This window comes from Pleurodeles waltl, chromosome 10 (genome assembly GCF_031143425.1).
Source record: "Pleurodeles waltl isolate 20211129_DDA chromosome 10, aPleWal1.hap1.20221129, whole genome shotgun sequence".
Taxonomy (NCBI): Eukaryota; Metazoa; Chordata; class Amphibia; order Caudata; family Salamandridae; genus Pleurodeles; species Pleurodeles waltl.
In genome coordinates, this window is record NC_090449.1 from 9,221,843 (window position 1) to 9,236,509 (window position 14,667).

The 14,667-nt window shown below is 45.6% G+C and overlaps 1 protein-coding gene across 2 annotated transcripts in view; it reads right to left on the reverse strand.

The window, feature by feature from the left end:
* Nucleotides 1–14,667, reverse strand: part of FAM120C (family with sequence similarity 120 member C) — a 564,585-nt gene that overhangs the window by 244,078 nt on the left and 305,840 nt on the right. For both annotated transcript variants that reach the window (XM_069209344.1, XM_069209345.1), the window contains exon 10: nucleotides 11,530–11,779. In XM_069209344.1, the coding sequence (XP_069065445.1) occupies nucleotides 11,530–11,779 (250 nt within the window). The remainder of the gene's footprint in view (nucleotides 1–11,529; nucleotides 11,780–14,667) is intronic.

The window sequence follows — 14,667 nt, forward strand, 5'->3', positions numbered from 1 at the left end:
AGTTATTCACAAATAGCTGTTTTAAAAGTGGACACTTAGTGCAATTTTCACAGTTCCTAGGGGAGGTAAGTATTTGTTAGTTTTACCAGGTAAGTAAGACACTTACAGGGTTCAGTTCTTGGTCCAAGGTAGCCCACCGTTGGGGGTTCAGAGCAACCCCAAAGTCACCACACCAGCAGCACAGGGCCGGTCAGGTGCAGAGTTCAAAGTGGTGCCCAAAACACATAGGCTAGAATGGAGAGAAGGGGGTGCCCCGGTTCCGGTCTGCTTGCAGGTAAGTACCCGCGTCTTCGGAGGGCAGACCAGGGGGGTTTTGTAGGGCACCGGGGGGGGACACAAGCCCACAGAGGAATTTCACCCTCAGCAGCGCGGGGGCGGCCGGGTGCAGTGTAGAAACAAGCGTCGGGTTTGTAATGGAAGTCAATGGGAGATCTAGGGATCTCTTCAGCGCTGCAGGCAGGCAAGGGGGGGGTTCCTCGGGGAAACCTCCACTTGGTCAAGGGAGAGGGACTCCTGGGGGTCACTCCTCCAGTGAAAGTCCGGTCCTTCGGGTCCTGGGGGCTGCGGGTGCAGGGTCTCTCCCAGGTGTCGGGACTTAGGATTCAAAGAGTCGCGGTCAGGGGAAGCCTCGGGATTCCCTCTGCAGGCGGCGCTGTGGGGGCTCAGGGGGGACAGGTTTTTGTACTCACAGTCTTAGAGTAGTCCTGGGGTCCCTCCTGAGGTGTTGGATCGCCACCAGCCGAGTCGGGGTCGCCGGGTGCAGTGTTGCAAGTCTCACGCCTTTTGCGGGGAGCTTGCAGGGTTCTTTAAAGCTGCTGGAAACAAAGTTGCAGCCTTTCTTGGAGCAGGTCCGCTGTCCTCGGGAGTTTCTTGTCTTTTCGAAGCAGGGGCAGTCCTCAGAGGATGTCGAGGTCGCTGGTCCCTTTGGAAGGCGTCGCTGGAGCAGGATCTTTGGAAGGCAGGAGACAGGCCGGTGAGTTTCTGGAGCCAAGGCAGTAGTCGTCTTCTGGTCTTCCTCTGCAGGGGTTTTCAGCTAGGCAGTCCTTCTTCTTGTAGTTGCAGGAATCTAATTTTCTAGGGTTCAGGGTAGCCCTTAAATACTAAATTTAAGGGCGTGTTTAGGTCTGGGGGGTTAGTAGCCAATGGCTACTAGCCCTGAGGGTGGGTACACCCTCTTTGTGCCTCCTCCCAAGGGGAGGGGGTCACAATCCTAACCCTATTGGGGGAATCCTCCATCTGCAAGATGGAGGATTTCTAAAAGTTAGAGTCACTTCAGCTCAGGACACCTTAGGGGCTGTCCTGACTGGCCAGTGACTCCTCCTTGTTTTTCTCATTATTTTCTCCGGCCTTGCCGCCAAAAGTGGGGCCTGGCCGGAGGGGGCGGGCAACTCCACTAGCTGGAGTGTCCTGCTGGGTTGGCACAAAGGAGGTGAGCCTTTGAGGCTCACCGCCAGGTGTGACAATTCCTGCCTGGGAGAGGTGTTAGCATCTCCACCCAGTGCAGGCTTTGTTACTGGCCTCAGAGTGACAAAGGCACTCTCCCCATGGGGCCAGCAACATGTCTCGGTTTGTGGCAGGCTGCTAAAACTAGTCAGCCTACACAGATAGTCGGTTAAGTTTCAGGGGGCACCTCTAAGGTGCCCTCTGTGGTGTATTTTTCAATAACATGTACACTGGCATCAGTGTGCATTTATTGTGCTGAGAAGTTTGATACCAAACTTCCCAGTTTTCAGTGTAGCCATTATGGTGCTGTGGAGTTCGTGTTTGACAGACTCCCAGACCATATACTCTTATGGCTACCCTGCACTTACAATGTCTAAGGTTTTGTTTAGACACTGTAGGGGTACCATGCTCATGCACTGGTACCCTCACCCATGGTATAGTGCACCCTGCCTTAGGGCTGTAAGGCCTGCTAGAGGGGTGTCTTACCTATACTGCATAGGCAGTGAGAGGCTGGCATGGCACCCTGAGGGGAGTGCCATGTCGACTTACTCGTTTTGTCCTCACTAGCACACACAAGCTGGCAAGCAGGGTGTCTGTGCTGAGTGAGAGGTCTCCAGGGTGGCATAAGACATGCTGCAGCCCTTAGAGACCTTCCTTGGCATCAGGGCCCTTGGTACTAGAAGTACCAGTTACAAGGGACTTATCTGGATGCCAGGGTCTGCCAATTGTGGATACAAAAGTACAGGTTAGGGAAAGAACACTGGTGCTGGGGCCTGGTTAGCAGGCCTCAGCACACTTTCAATTGTAAACATAGCATCAGCAAAGGCAAAAAGTCAGGGGGCAACCATGCCAAGGAGGCATTTCCTTACAGTACTTATTTTTTGTGGTTCCACTCTCCCCCAGCACTTGTCTAACTTTCTCCATACACTCTGGTGGAGGACACCCTTTCGTATTCAATGTTTTTAATATATGATTTGGCCTCCCTATAGGGCCCTTGCTAATTTATGCTTTTCATTAATATTTACCTGCGTATATCTTGTGTGCTCATACCTCTAAAGGGAGCTATGCCCATGGTAGTCTAGTTTGGTGTGCCTTTAAGAAAGGACTTTCATTTTTGCAACTCTGTGTGGTTCCTTTCATGTGTGATCAGTTACTGTGACTACTGTGGTATTGCAAGTGCTTCACATGCCTTCTAGATAAGTCTTGGCTGTTCACTACAGCTACCCTAGAGAGCCCTGGCAGTCTAGACACTGTAACACTATGTAGTTGAAGTTTGCCTGGACCCAGTATAAGGTGCCCAACACACACTTGGCCAGCTTCCTACAACGGGGAGAGAGACAAGGCTGAGGGCATTCGCACCTCTGGCTGAAGTTCAGGTCTTTAACAAAGAGGCAAGTGTGACACTAAATGGGCATTGTCTAAAGGTCATTCAGGCAGGTAGTGCCTTTTACTACTATTGTAAGGTTACCCTGGGACTCACCTCAATGATGGGGAAGCATTCAAGTGCGTGAATGTATGAAAGATCGAATGCTGATGAGGGTTGAGATGTTTATATCAGCAGGGCTTCTACAGTTTTCTAATTGTCTAATGTTTTTAACATAGGTACATACAATTCTAAAACAATGCTGCTTTTACATACGTAATGCTTTTTGTTTGAATTGGGCTGTTCTCTATACTGTAACGGTGCACCAAGGGTCCTGCATATAGACAGATCTACAGTTTGGTTATGAACATGAATGACAATTATATGACAGACAATTCCCACAATGTTTAAACATACAATGAGACAAATATACACTGTACACTCTGCGTTTGAAAATGAAGAGGACTGAAGATGATACCAGAGATCCACACACTCACTGGTTTTAGCAGGAAAGGCCCCAATGACTTGTAAGGGGCACTTAATAATTTAGATTTTAAATGGATATCTAACTGATGCATTTAATAATCAAAGTCTGATAAAAGGGAATAATTCTCACTACATAGTTTGTCTTCCCCAAAACACAGCCACTCAACTGGACTAATGGGCTTATGGAAGCCTAGGATGATATTTGGACTAAATTGCACTAGTCGTATTAAAGGAAAATAACGCATGCAAGTTGCAGCAAGGACTCCCCACAGACCAGGAGATTTACAGCTTGGTGAAATGCTGACACAGCCAGCCACGTAAAACTGTGGGCAGAAACCCAGAGCTGACTTGTTCATTAAACAACCTTTTCATAAGACAGATGTGTATTTCAAGTGTGGCAAGTATAAAGGTAGAATTATAATTCAAATACTGCTTCGCAAATTGATCTTAACACCAGCTCTGCCACTTGGCCTGGCTTCCCAAAGTGCTCCAGTTAATCACCTGGCATAAAATGAGGAGCAAGGCCAGTTAAATACTTCCAGATCACAGGGCTCCCTAGACAGTGAACCTTTTGGTGTGCAGTATCCCAATGTAAGAGGTATTCATCAGGGGGTGTGGCCACTGATCAAAGGGTTATGAACAAAGGGTAAGCAGGCCCCTAGCTTATGTTTAGTAAACACTTTATAAGGAGCAGTGGGCGAGATTCATTTGATAGGCCAGCCCATGCATGGAGGTGTTCTTTGGTTTGTAATCATAGCTACTTGTTAACAAGAACACTGAGGAAATTCTTTTGAAGCCACAGAATCCCAGGGGCATGAGAGGGCTGACTAGACAAAGGTAATCAAGACTCTTGCTAATTCTACAAGCCAAAAAGAGATACCTCCTGGACAAAACAAATCAAGTAATCGTGGAACTGGACATGCAGCGGTGATCCTTGAGTGGAGGAAAATTCTTGCCCCATTTGGCCTGTGGCCTTGCGTCCAATGAGAGGAGCAATCCCAGGAGAGGAACAATCCCAGGAAGTTTGGGAAAATTTGTGCTTGAGATACAGAAATTGTCTTGCAAGTTCTAAAAACCTGGACAGCATTTTTGTAGAACAGTTTTCTAAAGTCATTCATTTTGGAACTCTGCTTGATACAGTACTTCCCAAAAATAGGCATACACCAAAAATTTACATTTTTTGCATTTCTACATTTGCATTTTTTGTGAACACAGCCAGGGCTCTAGTGTGGGCTACTGTTCATTTCTAAGCAATGTAAATGCACAAAGCATTCAAATTAAGACAATTTCCTGACTGCAAGATAAGGTTGAGTCTCACCAGGCAGGTAGCATATTTTTGCAGTTTTATTCATTACATCCTTTGTAATAATTGAATTGATATGAAATCTTTTTACTTTTGTGACGTAAATGTTGCTGTTGAGTCCCTGTTCTTGCATCTTACATACATTTTCGTTGATAGACTGTTTGTGCCAAGGTTTCAAGAACTACTTGGCACTGCTCGCACAAACAAGCTTTTAATTCTAGGCACTAGTTTGTTTACCTTTGCAAGCGATTGGTGAAAGTGCACAGAGATCCCTTTGTAGCACTAGATAGGAATCCAGTTTGCTAAAATTAACATTTAGTTGTATCCATGGATAAAATACTTTTTTCTTTTTAGGTTCAAGCAAAGCTGTCTGCTTCCAACATGCTGATTCGAGGCTACTTTTGATTCGAGGCTACTTTTTTTTAACATCTCTTTATTGTTACGATAGTATCACATAAAGTGGAACACGCCTGAAGCCTCAGACAGCAGCATGGGAATAGGAATGAAAATGTCACTTACCCAGTGTACATCTGTTCGTGGCATTAGTCGCTGCAGATTCACATGTTTGGCACAGTCCGCTGCCTGGTGTTGGGCTCGGAGTATTACAAGTTGTTTTTCTTCGAAGAAGTCTTTTTTGGTCACGGGACCGAAGGACTCCTCCCTCCTCGGCTCCATTGCGCATGGGCGTCGACTCCATCTTAGATTGTTTTCCCCGCAGAGGGTGAGGATGGAGTTGTTTGGTATAAATAGTGCCCATGCAATGGAGTGAATATGTATGTACGTTAAGAGTTTCTAATAATTATTTACAAATGTTCAGATGTTTAAGATTTATGATCTACTTCTAAACGGCTACAGGCTTCCCGGGGAGGTGGGAGGGTACATGTGAATCTGCAGCGACTAATGCCACGAACAGATGTACACTGGGTAAGTGACATTTTCAGTTCGATGGCATATGTTGCTGCAGATACACATGTTTGGCATAGACTATAAAGCAGTTACCTCCCCTAAAAGCGGTGGTTTAGCCTGTAGGAGTTGAAGTAGTTTGGAATAATGTTCTTAGTACAGCTTGGCCCACTGTAGCTTGTTGTGCATTTAGTACGTCTACACAGTAGTGTTTAGTAAACGTATGAGGCGTAGACCAGGTTGCAGCCTTACATATTTCGCTCATAGGAATGTTTCCTAGAAAGGCCATTGTAGCACCTTTCTTTCTGGTTGAGTGTGCCTTTGGTGTAATAGGCAATTCTCTTTTGGCTTTAAGATAGCATGTTTGAATGCATCTGACTATCCATCTAGCAATGCCTTGTTTAGAGATTGGATTTCCTATGTGTGGTTTTTGAAAAGCTATGAACAGTTGTTTTGTTTTCCTGATTAGATTTGTTCTGTCAATGTAATACATTAGTGCTCTTTTGATGTCTAATGTATGTAGTGCCCTTTCAGCCACAGAATTTGGTTGTGGGAAGAACACTGGCAATTCTACTGTTTGATTTAAATGGAATGGTGAGATTACTTTTGGCAGAAATTTTGGATTTGTTCTTAGAACTATTTTATTGTTGTGTATTTGAATAAATGGTTCTTGTATGGTAAATGCCTGTATTTCACTTACTCTTCTGAGGGATGTGATTGCAATGAGAAATGCGACCTTCCAGGTTAGATATTGCATTTCACAGGAATGCATGGGTTCGAAAGGTGGACCCATGAGTCTTGTTAAGACGATGTTAAGATTCCATGAAGGAACTGGTGGTGTTCTTGGTGGTATAATTCTTTTTAGCCCTTCCATGAATGCTTTAATAACTGGTATTCTAAATAGAGACGATGAATGAGTAGTTTGTAGGTAAGCAGATATTGCTGCGAGGTGTATTTTTATAGATGAAAAAGCGAGATTTGCTTTTTGCAAATGTAGTAAGTATCCTACTATGTCTTTAGTAGAGGCATGTAATGGTTGTATTTGATTGGCATGGCAGTAGTAAACAAATCTTTTCCACTTAGATGCATAGCAGTGTCTAGTGGAAGGTTTTCTAGCTTGTTTTATGACCTCCATGCATTCTTGTGTGAGGTCTAAGTGTCCGAATTCTAGGATTTCAGGAGCCAAATTGCCAGATTCAATGATGCTGGGTTTGGATGCCTGATCTGTTGTTTGTGTTGTGTTAACAGATCTGGCCTGTTGGGTAGTTTGACATGCGGTACTAGTGAAAGGTCTAGTAGAGTTGTATACCAAGGTTGTCTTGCCCATGTGGGTGCTATCAGTATGAGTTTGAGTTGGTTTTGACTCAACTTGTTTACTAGATATGGAAGGAGAGGGAGAGGGGGAAAAGCGTACGCAAATATCCCTGACCAACTCATCCATAGAGCATTGCCTTGTGATTCGCGGTGTGGGTACCTGGATGCGAAGTTTTGGCATTTTGAGTTTTCTTTTGTTGCGAACAAATCTATCTGGGGTGTTCCCCAAATTTGAAAGTACTTGTTCAGAACTTGGGGGTGAATTTCCCATTCGTGGACTTGTTGGTGGTCTCGCGAAAGGTTGTCTGCTAGTTGGTTTTGTATTCCTGGAATAAATTGTGCTATTAGGCGAATGTTGTTGTGAATCGCCCACTGCCAAATTTTTTGTGTTAGGAGGCACAATTGTGTTGAGTGTGTTCCTCCTTGTTTGTTTAAATAATACATTGTTGTCATGTTGTCTGTTTTGACAAGAATGTATTTGTGTGTTATTATGGGTTGGAAGGCTTTTAACGCTAGAAATACTGCTAACAGTTCTAGGTAATTGATATGAAATTTTGTTTCGTGTATATCCCATTGTCCTTGAATGCTGTGGTGATTGAGGTGTGCTCCCCACCCTGTCATGGAAGCATCTGTTGTTATAACGTATTGAGGCACTGGGTCCTGAAATGTCCGCCCTTTGTTTAAATTTTTGCTGTTCCACCATAGAAGCGAGAGGTATGTTTGGCGGTCTACCAACACCAGATTTTGAAGTTGACCCTGTGCTTGTGACCATTGTGATGCTAGACACTGTTGTAAGGGTCGCATGTGTAGCCTTGCGTTTGGGACAATGGCTATGCATGATGACATCATGCCTAGAAGTTTTAGCACAAATTTTGCTTGTATCTTTTGGTTTGGAAACATAGCACTTATTACCTTGTGGAATGCCTGCACTCTTTGTGGACTTGGAGTGGCAATTCCTTTTGATGTTTTGATGGTTGCTCCTAGATATTGTTGTGTTTGACACGGTTCTAGGTGTGATTTTGTATAGTTGATGGAAAACCCCAGTTTGTGAAGGGTTTGTATGACAAATGTGGTGTCGTTTGCGCATTTTTTTACTGTGTTGGTCTTGATTAGCCAATCGTCTAGGTAAGGGAACACATGTATCTGTTGTCTCCTGATGTGTGCTGCTACTACTGCTAGACATTTTGTGAACACTCTTGGTGCAGTTGTTATTCCGAATGGCAACACCTTGAATTGGTAATGTATTCCTCTGAATACGAACCGTAGGTACTTTCTGTGAGAAGGGTGTATTGGTATATGAAAGTACGCATCCTTTAGGTCTAATGTGGTCATGTAATCTTGCTGTTTGAGCAGTGGAATGATGTCTTGTAGTGTGACCATGTGAAAGTGGTCCGATATGATGTAGGTATTTAGTGTCCTGAGATCTAATATTGGTCTTAATGTTTTGTCTTTTTTTGGAATTAGAAAGTACAGGGAGTAAACTCTTGTGTTTTTTTGTTGTACTGGTACTAACTCTATTGCATCCTTTTGCAGTAGTGCTTGAACTTCTAGTCCTAAAAGTTCTAAATGTTGTGGTGACATTTTGCGTGTTTTGGGGGGGATGTTTGGTGGGAAGTTGTGGAATTCTATGCAATAGCCATGTTGGATTATTGCTAATACCCAATTGTCAGTTGTAATCTGTTGCCAAGATTGGTAGAATTGGCTTAGTCTTCCCCCTACTGGTGTTGAGTGAAGGGGTTGCGTGACTTGAAAGTCACTGTTTAGGTGGAGGTGTTTTTGGAGTCTGGAATCTTCCCCTACTCCTTGGGAATTGACCCCCCCGATATCCCCTGAAACCTCCCCTTTGGAAGGAACCCTGATATGGTGTGGTTCTTGTTTGTTGGCTGGTGGTGTCTGTGGGTTGGCCACGAAACCCCCCTCTAAATGGAGTTTTTCTGAAAGAGCCTCTGCTCTGCGGGGAGTAGAGTGCGCCCATGGCCTTGGCCGTGTCTGTGTCCTTTTTAAGTTTTTCAATGGCTGTATCCACTTCAGAGCCAAAAAGTTGTTTCTCGTTGAAGGGCATATTAAGGACAGCCTGCTGGATTTCAGGTTTGAAGCCTGAAGTGCGTAGCCAAGCGTGTCTCCTTATGGTGACAGCAGTGTTGACTGTTCTTGCTGCAGTATCGGCTGCGTCTAGTGAAGAGCGGATTTGATTGTTTGAGATCGTTTGTCCCTCTTCCACTATTTGCTGCGCCCTTTTTTGGTATTCCTGGGGAAGATGGTCTACGAGAAGTTGCATCTCGTCCCAGTGTGCGCGGTCATATCTGGCCAGCAGCGCTTGTGAATTTGCGATGCGCCACTGGTTGGCTGCCTGTGATGCTACTCTTTTCCCTGCCGCATCAAATTTTCGGCTTTCTTTGTCCGGAGGTGGGGCGTCGCCAGATGTATGTGAATTTGCTCTCTTGCGAGCTGCCCCTACTACCACGGAGTCAGGTGGTAACTGCGAAGTAATAAACACTGGGTCTGTGGGTGGTGGTTTGTATTTCTTATCCACCCTTGGGGTGATGGCTCTTGATTTTACGGGCTCTTCAAAAATTTGTTTTGCGTGCCGTAACATCCCTGGTAGCATTGGGAGACATTGATATTGGCTGTGTGTAGCCGAGAGGGTGTTAAATAAAAAATCATCCTCTATAGGATCGGAATGCAGTTGGACATTGTGGAATTCTGCTGCCCTAGCCACCAGTTGCGAGTATGAGGTACTGTCCTCTGGCGGTGACGGCTTTGTGGGGTATGACTCGGGATCATTGTCCGGCACTGGGGTGTCATACAGGTCCCAAGCGTCTTGATCCTGATCGTCATGACTTATGGTAGTTTGCGCTGGTGAGTGCATTTGTGGCGGTGTTTGTGCCGGCGATGCCTGTGGTGGAGAGGGCGGAGGCGTGACTTTTTTAACCACTTTGGCTTGTGGTTGTGCGTCATCCTTTGGAAGTCCGATCCTTCTTTTCCTCATGATTGGGGGAAGGGTTGATATCTTCCCTGTGTCGTGCTGGATGTACAGTCTCTTTTGTGTGTAGTCCGATTCTACACTTTGGAGCTCTTGTCCAAATCTGTGCATTTGGCCACTTATTCCTTGTTCCTCTGAGTAGGATGAAGGTGTGGTATTTTTCGGCGCCGAGAGAGAATCTTTTTTCGGTTTCGGCACCGACAGAATTTTTGTTCCTTTCGGCATGGATTCTCGGTGCCGATGTTTTTCGGTGCCGGTATCTTGTTTTTGTCTCTCGGAGCCGCTTTCTCGGCTCCGAGATTGCTCCATGGCGGTCCCTCGACCGGAGTCGGGTGTCTTCGCTATGGGCGTGCCCTTTTTCGGCACCTTCGACGGGTCGCCTGTTTTATGGGTCGAGCCATGGCCTGTTGGCAGTGGCGTCCCCTGGGCTTTCGGTTTGTCGATGGATTTACTTTTCGACGTCTTACTCACAGTTTGTTGCTGTTGTTCGACGTCGGAGTCTCCGGATTCTGATTCCGGAACCGAGAATGTTTCCTCTTCCTCGTCGAAACGTTGTTTTGTCGACGTGGACGCCATTTGTTGACGCCTGGCTCTTCGGTCCCGGAGTGTTTTTCTGGACCGGAAGGCTCGACAGGCTTCACAGGTATCCTCCTTGTGCTCGGGAGACAAACACAAGTTACAGACCAAGTGCTGATCTGTATAAGGATACTTACTGTGACATTTTGGGCAGAAACGAAACGGGGTCCGTTCCATCGGCTTCGATGTCGCACGCGGTCGGGCCGACCAGGCCCCGATGGGGGATCGAAACTACCCCAAAGTCTTCCGATGATCGGTGTCGATGTACCTAACTATCCCGATACCGAACGGAACAATACCGACGCTTTCTTCCGAGATTCTGACTAACTTTCCGAACCGAAACACGGAGCGAAAAGGAATACGTCCGAACCCGACAGCGGAAAAAAACAATCTGAGATGGAGTCGACGCCCATGCGCAATGGAGCCGAGGAGGGAGGAGTCCTTCGGTCCCGTGACCAAAAAAGACTTCTTCGAAGAAAAACAACTTGTAATACTCCGAGCCCAACACCAGGCAGCGGACTGTGCCAAACATGTGTATCTGCAGCAACATATGCATCGAACCATTCTTTACATTGTATATTAAGAGAAAACACCACCACCACCACCACAACAATAAACTGTGCCACTAGTCAAGCATTCTGGCTCCTCCCTTTGTGTCAGAGGAGGTGCAACTGAAAGGGTCTTAGTGAGAGGAGGGGCGTTAGGTGCCCCGAGTGTGCCATTAGAATAATAGAGTGCTGGTATGATAGTGGAGGGGTCACGCGCTATAGTAATATTAATATGGGCTGAAGAGCAGGTTGGAGTAGGTTATGTTAAGTGGAGCAACATGGGTAACCGGGATCCTCGCGCGCTGCATCGCCACTCGCACAAGATCCACTGCGCCCCCAGCGAGAAGACGTAGAGCAAACACCAACTCAGGTAGACCCGGGACATTTATCTGCATCAATGCCTGCAGGGAGTCGTCCCTGGCCTCCATGTTTACTTTAAAGATATCCCAGATGTCAGAGCCACCCTGCACCAATCCTCTACGTTGCATATCACGCAGCGTCTGGGCCTCCGCACGGGACTGCTGCAGCACTACACGTAGCCAGCTATCATAACTGGGAGTGTGAGGTGCATTTCGAGGCTACTTTCATCACATTCCCTCACTTCACTTACCGAAGCACACAGCACATGAGCAGCAGGTGTGTTGGGATGTTGGCTGGATTAAGCATACTAGGAGTATCAGACTTCATACAGGCAAGGAATGCCCTCATTCTTCGGTTCTTGTCCTCCACAGCCTTCCCAAGCCAGAGTTTCTTGAGGTTTGGACATGTCCATTCCCTAAAGGTCAGCGCAGAAACAAGTTCGGGGGTCTGAGGAGACTTTCCCTTATAGGCAGACCACTCCTTGACAATGACTGGAGGCACTGCAAGAATCAGAAGGCAAAGGAAATGTGTTATTAATTGGAAAAGCAAAAAAAAATCTTCTTTACAGAAGTATGGGTCAGCAATCAAATGCGAAGCTCGTAGCATGAACGTGGCGCTATTATAATCAAAAGTCACAAAGTTCTAATCCTGGGTCGCCAACAGGAGTGTTTCTTGAATCGGTAAACAGATTCATTCTGCCATGGTTTTTTTGGGGGGGGGGGGGGGGGGGGGGTCTTGAGCACACAAGATTTTAATTTTCAACGTGAAGTAACATTTTGTTTCTTTAAGATATCATTAGTTACGAATTTCATTTATTGAACACAAAAGCACGAACATTACTTATTTACCACACAAAAGAAAGATGGAAAAGTTAAGTATCAGCAATCCTTATCCTCCGTCAGGGGTATGCTCTCTGAACCTATTAAAAGTAGAATACATAAGAACCCTAGAATACCATTTAGGGCTGCTTTTTACATAATGAATAAGTGCCTATAACAAGCAACATTTTCTACTTATTTTCTCATTTTTGTTTGAAAAAGTAAATTAAGTTAGTCAAACTAACGAACAATGCCAATGAACTAACCATTTTTGAAAGGGTGTAAAACCTATGAGCGCACCCAGAAAGCCATACATTTCTGAAAAACAAAATTCTCAATTAAGCAAGGGTTCATTTTGTATGAAGTGCTCCAATTCTTCAGAAGAAACAAATTGTTGAACTTAAGAATAGTGAACGTAAATGCGGGAAAAGCAAGGAGGTCTTTTTAATCCCAGCCCCTCACCACGGCGATGTCTGAAAACTCCGGTTTACAATGAACGAAAACAAATGCTCAAAGGTGGCATGGTGCTTTTTATACCAATTAACCAAAATAATAAATTAAGGGTGCATCTTGTTGAAAATACCACTTCCAAGAGTATATACACAAAAGCAGTAAATAGTGGTCCAATGTAAAGCAAAGCACAAGTATAAAGAACCCTGCTCCTGTGGAAGACGGCACAATCCTAGGACAGAAGGGCAGTTTGCTCTTTAGCGCACTTGATAGAGGCTCTGTATAGTGCAGTAATCTGTTCAAAGCCTGCAGCCCCAAAAGCAAGGGGGTGGGAGAGGCTTTTGTGAATTAAGAAAGAGAAGACTCAGGATAACAACTACGTAACCTTTCCTTCTTCACCCACAGAGTCCCTGAGGTATTTATAAAAGGTACAATGCAGTAGCAAATCAGCCCAAACTTAAAAGCGCAATAAGGGCCACAGAGCGAAGCTGTAGGTAAATAGGTTACATAGAGAGTCCAAGCAATAGTGATCTACCAATGTATGGACTCATCTCCATGTGGCTGCCTTACACCAAGCAGCAATATGGAAAGGCCCCAAGGCTTAGCAGGTAGAGATCAATTGGTGCTGTCCTTCAGGGTCGTCATAACAGAAAACAATGCAAAAAACGAAAAACCTATCTAATGGAGTACCACTTATCTTTACAAATCTCTTTCATTTTGTAAAAATAACAAGGCAGTTTATTTTGGAAACACAAAGTAACAACCTCTCAGTTGAAGACACTGCATTTGGAAAAAAGTAGGCGAGGAAACCGTTTCCTTAATGTGAAAGCCAGAAACAACTTTCGAACGAAAGAAAGGGCGGGTTCTTAATGACACTTATGATGAAATACAATGTATGGTTCATCAACACAAACTGCATGAAACTTTCTAAATCAAGAGATTAAAAAACAAATAAAAAAAACTTTTGCAAAAGGTGCTTTCTCTATCAGTCATGTCCATTGGCTCAAAGGGATGTCTCAAGGCATCATATTTGTAGAAAGCTAGCCTGGTGTATAGTGGGTACCTGTGGTACTTACACCTTATACCAGGTCCAGGTATCCCCTCTCAGTGAGGTGTAGGCAGTGTCTAGAAGCCAGGCTCTCTAGAGGTAGCTGTGGATGAGCAGCCAAGGCTGATGTAGGAGACATGCAAAGCTCATGCAATGCCACTGTAGTCACACAGCACTTACACACAAGAAAGAATACACTTGGTTATGCAAAAATAAAAGTACTTTATTTCTAGAACAAATCACCACAAAACACTAGACAGGTGACCCACCCTTAGGAGGTAAGTAATATACTAAATATATACACTAGTAATCAAAAACAGGCATAGAAAAGTTTAGAAAACAGTGCAAATAGCAATAACCAATAGTGACCCTAGATGGAGCACAAACCATATACTAAAACCAGCGGTGGATTCTTGAAGAAAGAAGACCAGTGGAGGGAGGGGACCACTTTCAAGAGTCACAGTGGAGTCCAGGAGGAGTAGGAGCTACTACCCACCCAGCTGTGGATGCAGGCAGAAGTTGGTCAAAGGTGATGAAGAACAGGTCAGCACTGCAGCTATGGAACTGGAGAAGAGTTCCTGATGGATGCAGATGAAACCCCACTCCGGAAGGCAGATCACAGACTGGTGTCACTGCAGGAATTCAACCAACAAGCCTTGGCAAAGGCAAACTCACGGTTAGTGGAAAAGAGGTGCTGCCAAGGACCAGCAAGGCCCAGAGGACTCACCCCTAGAGTGGGGATTCACGGGGCCCCTCAGCATTGCAGAGTCCACAGGAGCGGAGGCAGCACCCACAGGATGGGGACACAGGAGTCGCAGAAGGAGTCCACTCAGTACTACAAAAGAGGATCCCATGCCACAGGAGAACCACGCAGGAGGCTGTGCTTTGCAGGACGGAGTGCTGGGGGCTGGAGCTACAAGTCATCTGAAGAACCCTTGGAGGACATGCAAACAAGCTTTGGTAGCTGCAAGAGACCCGGTGCACGGGGGTACTGTCTTGCATGGGAAGGCAAAGGCTTACCTCCACCAAAGTTGGACATCTGGCAGAGAGGACCAAGGTTGATCCTGCATCG